This window comes from Vicia villosa, linkage group LG6 (assembly GCF_029867415.1).
Source record: "Vicia villosa cultivar HV-30 ecotype Madison, WI linkage group LG6, Vvil1.0, whole genome shotgun sequence".
NCBI classification, from domain to species: Eukaryota; Viridiplantae; Streptophyta; class Magnoliopsida; order Fabales; family Fabaceae; genus Vicia; species Vicia villosa.
In genome coordinates, this window is record NC_081185.1 from 28,876,028 (window position 1) to 28,887,734 (window position 11,707).

The 11,707-nt window shown below is 37.7% G+C and overlaps 1 protein-coding gene across 1 annotated transcript; it reads right to left on the reverse strand.

The window, feature by feature from the left end:
• Positions 1-495: 495 nt before the first annotated feature.
• Positions 496-1,930, reverse strand: LOC131613455 (uncharacterized). Its single transcript, XM_058885123.1, has 5 exons — positions 1,555-1,930; positions 1,132-1,465; positions 911-1,041; positions 699-800; positions 496-584 (listed from the first exon to the last, which is right to left on the reverse strand). The coding sequence occupies exons 1-5, from the start codon at positions 1,928-1,930 to the stop codon at positions 496-498; spliced, it is 1,032 nt and encodes a 343-aa protein (XP_058741106.1).
• Positions 1,931-11,707: the final 9,777 nt, after the last annotated feature.

The window sequence follows — 11,707 nt, forward strand, 5'->3', positions numbered from 1 at the left end:
CAATATTCAAATAGAAACAAAACTAAACAGAACTAAATAGAATAAAATTCAAACAAAACTAAACAGAAGAGATCAAAACAACAAACACAAAAAAACACCACCAGCTGCATTTACTACACAGAGTCTGACCCACTTGAGGTGTCTGCATCACTTCCTTTCTCAAAGCCATCAGCAGGACTGGCACTTTCTTCTTCCACTTCTTCTTCTAGTTCTACTTCCTCCTCTTGTTCATCTTCAGCTTCCACCTCTATAGCATTTGCAAACGCCTCTTTCTCATCCATTTCTAGAGTACTTATCATCTTTTTAAGAGATATCTTCCTAGACTCCAACTCTTCGCAAGTCTCTTTCAACATTGCTATGACTTCCACTTTGCTGGTTGATGCTCCAGATTTGGATGTTTCAGCCGATGTCATGACAATGTCTGGAACATGCGTACTCTGAAACAGTTTATAATGGAACGCCAAGGGACTTTCTCTTTTGCAGGCTATATCATGCTCATTGAGGACCCTTAACACTGAAGCTTCCAGCATGCTTCATAGTTTGGTCAAAGATATATGTTGCATTGTCAAACTTTGCCTTTGTTCCTACAGCACACAGAAATCTGCCAAGAATAATTGAGATAGTGGACTTGTGATTCGTTGGTACCCAATTAGCTGCTCCTATCTTGTGAAGCATTGCATACTTGATGATCAACTTACTTGCAGTTAGTTTCTCTTTTAGGGGCCAGCTTTTTACCTGCTTGGTTGTGATCACTTGACAAACCTTGTTGTCTGTCACTTCAAGCTCAGGTTGAGCTTCATCTGTTCTTTCCAAGAAGTTATTAATCACAGAAGGAGAAAACCATACACACTTACCTCTCACAAACACCTTTCTAAAGTCCACACTCTTGTTGTTTCCAAAATCTCATAACATTTGGGAAGGTTGCAAACAGTCTTCAATAGTCTAGCTTCCTGAATTAGCTCTAAGATTTCCTTGTTCTCAAGAGCATTTGGAGTCAATTCCCTTTCAACAGCTAGTCTCTTTTGGAGCACATATTTCCACCTACTGGAACTCGAGGCATAATGGAAGGACACATTATCAATAGCGACTTCAGGAACACTTGCAACAAGCTTGCTGGTTGTAGGCTTCTACCTTGATGGAATGTCAGGGACATCCACTTCAACATCAGACTCAGATTCAACAATTTCCCTCTCCTTTCTTTTCTTTGGAACAACCTTGCTCCAACACTTTGAGGGACCAACCCCTACACTCTTAGCCACAGCTCTACTTCTGATAGGACAAGCAGAAGTACTCCTCTTCTTGATAGAGTCTTTGACAGGGCTCTTGAATTTAGCATTATTTTCAGGGGAACTTTGGAAAACAGCTTTGCCTTTTCTTCTAGCCATTAGCCTTTTGGCTACACTTGGATTCAATGAGGCAAGCAATTCGTTTTCAGAATACTCATCTAAGTCCACCGCATTGGTACCTGTTTCAGCATTGACCTTAGTATGCTTATTATTATCTTCAGAAACTTCGATGTCATTGCATCCTCAGTAACATTGGTATTCTCAGCACCTCCTTGCCCATCCTTATTGATCTCCTCTTCAGCTGGGTCACAACCAGAAGTATGAGCAACTTCAGTCTCACTAATGTTCTTGAGAGGATCAGGAATTATGGTTTGAAGAGGGACAGATATCCCAGGCACCTGGTGATTTTCCTCCATAATACGTTTAACAATCTTAGCAATAGAGTTATGGACATATCTGGTTCCTTCTTTATTAAGTTCCTCTTTAGTACTAGATGAAGAAGGTTTAGCGCCCTTGCTTCGAATACCCTCCTCAGGCCGTCTTGCATGTGTCATTCTAGGCTTTGTGGCCTTTACATCATCACTGCTAATCATCCTTAAAGGAACAACATTAAGAACCCTATTAGGGTTAGAGGACTCTGTCATACCCTAATTTTTGACCCCCCTGAGATGACATATCTTCAGGATTTTCATCAGGTCAAAGCAAGTACCCAGAGCAGTCACTTCTTCATCTGGCATTTAATCGAGGATGTTCAAAGACAAGAAAACTCAGGCAAAGGATCAATCAGTAGAAGGATTAGTCTCTAACATAATCATAGGACTCAAGAGCTTAATTTTCTCACCTATGATTGATTAGACACCCAGTCCTCTGAATACGGATTTACTCAGGTCACCAGACTAGGGTTTTTGAGCCTATCAAGGACTAAAATCAGGGATCACCTTTGGGAAACCCTAAAAATCCCCAGGGGATCATTCAAAGACATCAATCATCTTCAAATAGCTCATATGACAAGATCCACTGGACATCACACCTCAATTCAAAGTCTACAGTCATTATTTTCATATGGTCGACAATTATGGTTTTTGACCTAATTCACCAGGATAGTTGACTTTTGATCAGAGGCATGGATCCAAAACTCAAGACATGATTCAAGAATCTCTACTACCTCAATATAACCCATTTACATCACTCATTTGAGGAGAAGATCTTAATTCCACACAAAAGTCCAAAGTCTCACTTTATCTGGAAAAAGTCAACTGTATGGGATCACCTTTGACTTTTAAGATTTTTGGTCAAACCATGACTTTCAAAGATCAATATCATCAATATATGGATATTAAAGTCATTTGACCAAAGAAATTCAAGAAGAATCATCAAGGAGCAAAAAGTCGGGAATTAGGGTTTTGGGGGCATTGTGGGAACTCAAAATTTCACCTACACAACTCAAAAAACTTCCAACATGAAAGTTGTAGATCTTGCAAAATAAAACAACATCTTACATAGGAACTTTTTTCAAAAGATCAACCATTTAATAGTTTTGGAATTTTGAAGCTTTAGGTTATAAAAACTTGGAAATTTTTCTAAAGTGTTTTTAACCTAGTTTTCATCCAACTTTGGGCTCATTTTTCACAAATTTCCCTAATGATTCTGAAGGAACCATAAACTAATGATTTGAAGTAGATGTTTAGGGCTTTCCAAATTGTGTTCAACCTTCTCCAAATTCATTTTGAGCTAAGAGTTATGCTTAATAAAAATTTGGCCTCATGAAGTGAAATTATAGGTCATGCCTCATTTTTGAACTTTGAAATTTTGTGCACATGGCCTCATTTATGGATGCTACACGACCCATACCACATCTGAAAACATGCCATGCATTCATTTTCACCATAGCATAAGAATTGAGGAAGATTCCCAAAACAAGAACATGTGATTATGTAATGATTACATTTGGGAATTTATGGCAAATTGATGAATCACCCAAGGAATCTTCTCACCAACCAATTAGAGCTCATTTCTGTCTCAGAATTGTCCCCTAAGATCAAGCAAAATCGAGGGCTAGGGGATTGATCAAATGGAATCAAAATTCTCATCATTGCATAAGAGATATTTGCAAACTTCCTTCATGGCCAAGAAAACCAAATAAACCTCACTAAGCAAGCTCACTCATCTGCAACTATACTGAACCATTTGCCTATAAATAGGAGAGCATACCTCAGTAGAAAAACACACCAAAGCAACATAATTCTTGCTTTCTCTTTTCTTTCTTCATACTTAGTTTTTTCAAAGGTCCTTTGGTAAGAAGACTCGGATTCTTCAAACCAAAGCTCTCTCTTTGAAAATAAGTATTCAAACACATTGAGGGAGGCATTTAGAGGTGATCCAAACCCCTGGAACACTTCTGGGCGTGGAGAATCATCATCTTCACCTCTCATTTGGAGCACTTGCAGTTGGAGGACCACAGAACAATTCAGGAGGTTCCAAGCAAGGTTAGGCATCCAGGCACGTTCCTCAGATCATAGTGAAGCTGTTCAGATGGCTGCAGCTCATCTGTAACTCCAGATTCATCATCCTCCATGTTCACTTGAAGCTCAAATCGAAGGAGTCGAGTAGAGAAATTCAGAAGGTTTGAGGACACAACAAGCATCCAGTTAGCATCACTGAGTCCCAAGGAAGCCTTTGGGATCATTCATACGAGCCCAGGTGCTCTCTATCATCCTCACGACCTCCATTTTCAGAGGTAAGTTTCTGAATTCCACCTCTTTAATTTAAGCACTCTTTTTGATAAAGCTCGATTCTATCTTGTTCAGCATCATCAGAGGATTGAAAACCCTCTATCATCATTCATTTATCTTTAAGTATAACCATTTAATTTGATTTTTAAATTTTAGGGTTCTTCACGTTTTCTGGTAAATTAGTTAGATATAGTTAATATAAATTTATGTTAGTTACATATTCAGAATCGTGAGTGAATTTAGAGCAAGTTTCATGTTTACACCTTGGCCATTGGTTGAGATTTGAGAGAATTAGAATTTCAAAAATGTTGGAGCTTGAGGTTGAAGACGAAGATGGAGGGTGGCGCCATTTTCAAATCTGAGGGCCAAGTTTATTTTATTTTGAATGGTTTGTGTTTTACAAACGAATTCATCGTTTGCCCTAGTGGCCTCACATGCGCTCTTAGTCTCCTCATGCCCAAGGTCTGGGGTTCGAATCCCCCTCGCCTCAGACCTTTTGATTTTATTTTCTTTTTTGCTTCTATACACTTGAACAATATATGAATTGCAATGAAGCCAACTTACTATCACCACACGCGCGTTGGCTCAGTGGTGTTGGTTTTGGGTGTGTGACCTAAAGGGCGTGTGTTCAAACCTTGGAGGAGACAAAATCATTTTTTTACCACTAATTTCCTTCATTTTTTCTCACAACTTCACACAATTAATTCACCTATCAAATTAAATCATTTTCACCTCATTTTTCACACACTTGCTATTTAATATATCTATTTTGTGAATAATCAAAAAAATCATAAAAATATTATTTATTTCATATATTTTTATTAGGTTTAAAATAGTATGTTTTAAGTGTTTTCTTAAATACTTTGAAAATATATATTCATTTTGTTTTAACCTAAATTACTTTGTGAATAATTTTATGATAAAACCCTAATTATTTAGGTCTTAATTAGGTATAGATTTCATCTTTGCCTTAATTAAGTTGACTTTTGTCAAATTGCAAAACTGTTTTCAATCTCTGATTAAGCAGACGATTAAGGTTTTCAAACAACAAAACCTTATATCATTTCAATCTTTTTTCCAACTATTTTTATAACAGTAAATCATTTTCAAATGGGCCTCTAATAGAGTATAAGTCCCAACACCTTCCTCTCTTCTTAGCTTGTTTTCAAAACTGTATTTTCGAAATCTTCTTTCTGTTTTCAAAACATTCTTCTGGTATTTGAAGGGCATTATTCCCGGTGAAACTCTTCAGATACCTATGTGACCTTTGTCCATCTTCACTTCTTCTGTTTTCAAAACCCTTAACTGTTTATCATATATATATTCAACTGTTATCCATCAATTGCTGGTAAGGCTTTGTACATACTTCTTCAAAGGCCTCCACTCCATCCAGGTTAGGCTTTACAAGCTTTCAATTTACAGTCTTTATTTAAATTATTGTCAAATATAAACTGTGCATATATTTGTTTAGAACTACGTTTGAGTGTAAACCCTAGGACAGTTAAACTATATATATATATATTATAGGAATATGACCTAGGATTGAGAATGTCTTCCCGGTGAAGGCTCTTTCCTAATTAGAAATCTGTTGTTCAAACCCCCAAGATGAATTATTCCCGGTGAAACATCTTGGCAAAAACCTTAGAATCCAAAAAAAAATAGGACACATCCACCCAAAGAGGAATTATTCCCGGTGAAACCTCTTACCCATTTGCTTAGAGCCAAAATAAGGTCAAAACTACATAACTTTCTCTTGTGCTATAACAAGGACCCTCGATGACCCTCGATTAGCCTCCTCTTGGGCTTTGTACAAGGACCCACAGGCTTCTTAAAAGCATTTCCAGCTTCCTCTTGAGCTTGTATACAAGGACCCACCAGGTTTCTTATAAACATAGGAACAGGTCTTTAGTCACCTTTTAACCTACCCTGGTGAGTTTCTTCCAATTAAAACCAGACTTTAAACAAGATAAGTTTGTCTCAATTTCACATTGAGTACACCTTTTGGAATGAGAGACATGGACAGTCTCTGTCACCCTTATCTTCTTTAATCTTCCTTAGCAGAGTCAAGGATTCATGTTTGCTTATCCTCAGCAAGTGTCAGCCTTCATCTTGGGCTTTAAACAAGAAGTCTCATTAGATAATCTTTTTGCCATTCATTCTTTCATTTCAATAAAAACCCCTGGAAAGGGTTAGCCTCCAAAATCACTTCTTCAAAAAACAAAGATTCATTTCTCTTAGGAGATAATTTCCCCAAAAGAGTCAAAACCCCTGGAAAGGGTTAGCCTCCAAATCATTCTTTCATTTTAACAAAAACCCCTGGAAAGGGTTAGCCTCCAAAATCACTTCTTCAAAAAACAAAGATTCATTTCTCTTAGGAGATAATTTCCCCAAAAGAGTCAAAACCCCTGGAAAGGGTTAGCCTCCAAATTCACTCAATAAACAGTCAAAATCCCTGGAAAGGGTTAACTTCCAAAAAAAATCATTCTTTTCAAAAGACAAATTCTCTAGCTGAGTCAAAATCCCTGAAAGGGTTAGCTTCCAAAAATCAGTCTTTTAATACATAAACTCCTTCAGTAGAGTCAAAACCAACAAAAACAGTTAGCCTCAACCTTGGGCTTCATACAAGGCACCAAAAAACAATAAATTCCCCTGTTAATAGTCAGCCTCAATCTTGGGCATTGTACAAGGCAGATAATAGAGTCTCCCCTAGTGAGTCCTTCATTGTTCAGTAGCCACAACCTTGGGCTTTGTACAAGGCAGGTAAACCATATGTTGTGTGTCAAAGTTTCCTAACATCTAGGATCTTTTCCCATAGAGTCATCCATACTCAGTTTATTTAAGAGTCCGCCACAACCTTGGGCTTCATACAAGGCAGAAAATAGATTTTCCCTAAGTAGAGTCAGCCTCAATTCTGGGCTTTGTACATAACATAAAAATCCCTTGTAAATTAATCCTCAATGGAGTTTTCTCCAGAATCATAATAATAATTAATCAATCAAAAAGCCTCAAGCTTGGGCCTCATACAAGCCAGTTAAAAGTCAAATCTTTTATACAGTAGATAGACATAGCTTATCTCTATAGAGAGATCTTTCTTCTATCTCACCACATTCAAACAAACAAACATTACATTTTAATCAAGTCTCCCATTTAGGATTTTGAAAGGCATGAGCTGGCAGTAAAACCCAGACATGTGGTAACTTTCCCTAATTTGGATGAGCATCTTTCTTTCATTTAAGAGGCATTTGACTGGTATACTTGCACATACACAAGTAATGTCCCCCTCTTGAATGAAATGAATTCAGTTATTTTGTCACTCTTTTAAAATGTTTGTGGTGGAATAGTAGAAATACCTCTCTGTAAAGATGATTTCATGCCTCTTTACTGTAAACAGAGATTTAATTCAAGCTTCAACCTTGAGCTTCAAGCAAGGCACCAAAAATAATTAATAATTAATTAGTTCCCCGAACTACATTAAGCTCTGACTTCCACTAGGGATATGTAGGCATGAGGTTCACAAGGAATCTCAGCGAGCTAATAAAATACCAAAAATAGTCAGTCTGTCAGTCTGTCTTTCTTTTATTCAATTCAATTCCTTCTCCTAACACAAAGGAGAAACTTTCCCAATAATCATTAGCAGCACAAACACATTTAGACACAGAGAAGGTTCCTGTAGAGTACTACAGATATGTAGGGTGTTTAAACACTTCCCTATGTATAACCGACCTCCCGGACTCCAGAATTTCTAGTCTAGGTGAAATCCCCACACTTAGCAAACTCTTAGGGTTTAGTTGAGATATTTTTTCCCTTTCCTACTCGTAGGACAATAAGAAAGTTCGTGTGATATCGTAGGAAGAACTGAAACAAAATTCATCCCACCACGGGCGCATTCTCCTTCCAAATTTCGCGTGAAGGGTCTGGCGTGCCGTCCTCCCAAGTGAAACGGGGAGGTAAAAAAACGACAACCATGATCAGTGCATTTTGATGCACATTCCTTTATGTTTGTACTTAGGCATTTATTTGGTTTGCTTTGCTTATTTTTATATTTTATAATGTTTTTCTAATTTAGTTTATTTTTGGTTTAATTTCATTTTCGCACTTTATTTTCAGCATTAGCAGTCTGCACTAAAACGATCATAACTGGAGTTCCAGGAATCTGATTGAGGCGTTCTAATAATCGCCGGAAAGCTAAGAGAAAGAGCTACAACTTTCGTGTTGGAGTCAAAGTCAGATTCGGAGTTAATATTTTCCAGAATTTCGTTTGAAGCTGCAGCATTAGTTTTATTTAGTTTTGGATCGTTAGTTTTGGGCCTGGGTTATGTTTGTTTGACCCAGTTGGGTTATGACCCGAATTATTGTCTCTCCCATTTTACCTAGGTCTGGCCGTATTGTTTACCATCACTATCACCATTCACGAAATAATTTTGAGTTTCTGTACGATTTTGCAATGGAGAACTAATCCAAAGGGGCAATCTACCGAATTCGAATTCCACAAAACTTTGAGGTTATTATTACTTTCAATTTAATTTAGTTCTTTTCCAATTTGTTCTATGATTTCGTTTGCTTAATTCGTTGTTATAGAATGTATTGGATTTAATTCGATTGATGCATGTTCCTTACTTTAATCGCGTTTAAACTTAGCTTCTTCGTTTCTTCGCGCTATTGATAACAGTTTGCTTAATTCGGTGAACCGTTTGCTTAATTCGGTGATTAGGATCATAATTCGTGTAATACTGTCGACGCTTGTTTCCTCAGTATTACAATCGAATAGGAATTGGTACCGCTTAGGGGAATTGAAATTGAAATAACCAATGATAAGTTGGAAGTAGAACCGGTAGATTAACCTGAAAATCACTTATTTCATAACAGCTTATTTCAATAATCACTTATTTTGACTTTTGTCAATTCGATTCTAAACCAACCAAAACCCCCATTAATCGTTTCAGTAATTAGTTAATAAGAATAAGAATCCTTGAGAGACGATATTCGAGTCACTTGTCGCTATCTACGGTTTTATTCAAAATAACTCGTTTTGATCCGCGCGCGACAGCCGATCAAACCACAGAAAAATGGCGACTCTGCTGGGGATATAAGTGTTAAAAACCTTGGTTTTTCATCCAAACCAATGGTTGACCTGTTGCTGGTCCAGCCCCAATGAGGAATTAGGGATGCCAAATTCCCCCTCAAACAAGAGAGGTCCTGCCTAATCTCTGTGTCATTTCATGTGTTTGCTGCATTTATATTTGTTTATTTTGTTTATTCTGTATCGGGAAAGGGCTTGATTCCCCCTTGTGGTGAGAAATCCTATACCCGAATTTGAGTGCAACATAAGATAGGATGGAGGATGTCTTCCCGGTGAAGACCCTCTAATCTTGGTTCACAATTCTACTCTTGGGATTTGCCTGGCTGGTTGTGATTAACTGCGCCACTGCATTCCGAGACTGATTTGTACCAGGAGGACCTAGAAACACATTAACCCCACTTAAAGCCTTTTTTAGGACGTAGAGCGGTGATTACGAAAGTAATTGTCACGCAGATACTACACTCAGAGAAAACTCTCTTATAGGTACCTGTCAACGTATCTTTAAGGTTGAGCAAAAACTCTGAGACCCCTAGAACCCGTTCTACAGGTACAAAAATCCTTATCCTTAGTTTACCATTGGGGCGAGGTTTGCGTTTTGACTTCATGACCACTATACCCTTCTGCGCCATGTTTGTTAAAAACTCTTGTGTGTGCATTCATGCATTCATGCATCATTCATTAATAACAACTAAAAACAAAAGAGTCTTTTTCGAGTCGTTTTTCAAGGAAACTAAATAACGAACGTTTTGAACTTCATAGAAAGAGAGAAACGAAGAAAGGACTTAAGGATCTATATCATGGATTACGGAAGAAAGAGAGCTAGGTGATCGGAAAAATAGCAAGTGTACTATTTTCACCGGTGTAGTTATAATGGGTTTTACCCCAAGTATCGATCACGAGGATTGCGTAGGAAACACAAGTTATTTAAGTCAATTAAACAAAAGAGCAAATAGGTGTTTTGTTATAATGCAATAAGTAAATTTAAATAAAAGAAATAATAAAAATAAGCTGAAATTAAAGTTTGACTTTTTAGATGTAATTTGTGGTAATGCCAGGGTAGGTGTTTGATCTTCCTTATAATGACTCTGTAAACAGATTTCTTCAACAAGTTCATAGAATGCAACTATTTGTTCTTAAGGGTGTTTCCCTAAGTCCTTAGTGGAAAACCTTTTGGTTTGCAATCCTATTGCCTAAGTCCTTAGAAACAAAGGTTTGTAAACCAAAGATGTAAATAATCAAGAATGTTCAAATAACCTTTCGGTATCCCTAGTCCTAGGTGATAACTACTAGATCAAATTGTTTAAAAACCTTAACAACCGTAGTCCTACAAATTGTTAACCGTAGATCAATCTTTGTTTTTCCGACAAAGAAGGCATATAAACATTAAACAATCAAATTGCATAAAACTAATACTTGATTAAAGAAATACGGAATTCAAAAGTCATTACAATTCAAATCAGGGACACCCCCTGGCATTGGGGGGTTTAGCCTCTCATAATATTCAAGAAACCAAAATCAGAAAGTTTAGACATTTACAAGAGATTAGGAGAACTCTGATCTTCAATGGTTTCCACCGTTGAATCTCTTCGTCTTCCACAACCTTGATAACGCTATCTTGCTCTCTTCTGGAATTCTTTCGTACGATCCAAAGTCAAGTCCCCCCTAGTGTTTTTAGAAATTAACTTAAATAGTCTAGGTCAATTACAGCCAAGTCAAATGCCAAAAATGCCCTTCCAGATAAGTGTACTTGAAAATTCCAAAAAATAGAAATTCTGTCCGCGCAACCTGCACGGGCCGTGCAGGTCTGCGCAGCCCGTGCAACTCCCAGACTTTTCCAATAAATCCTGCACGGGCCGTGCCAAGCTGCACGGGCGCCCGTGCAAACTCTCTGGTTTTTGTATGGGAGATGACATTTGATTCTGCACGGGCCGTGCAGCCTTCAGAACTCCACTTTTCTTCCTTATTTCCAGATTTATTCATATGATCCTGAAAACATTAAAACATACAACCAAAGCATAAAATGACGAATAATGAAATAAAACACTAAATAACATAACTTAAAAATACTTAAAAACAATGGTAAATATATGTGTGAAAACCACTGATCACTAGGAAATACACCTTCAAGATTCCCCAGGTCGAGGAACTGGGAAAGCTCGGAAAACTGGTGGTTAACCCCCAGGCTTTCAAGGAGAAGTATGGAAAACTTCTGCCTTTGCTCAATACCAACATTGTGGATGGGATCCTTCCCACCTTGGTACAGTTTTACGATCCAACGTATCACTGCTTCACCTTTCCAGATTATCAGCTCATGCCTACGTTGGAGGAGTACTCTCGTCTGATTGGAATACCCGTGTACGCGCAAGATCCGTACTCCGGTTTGGAAAAGAATCCTGACGACATTATCATCGCTGCAACTACTCCTTTGAACGTAGTCGACATCAGAACTCATATGGTGAGTAGAGGAGGAATTCAAGGATTGCCTTCCAAATTCCTGTTTGATCAAGCTCGGTACTTCGTCAGCATCCAAGATATGAATGCTTTTGAGGAAATCTTGGCTTTGCTTATCTACGGATTGTTTTTGTTCCCTAACATTAACGATTTCGTCG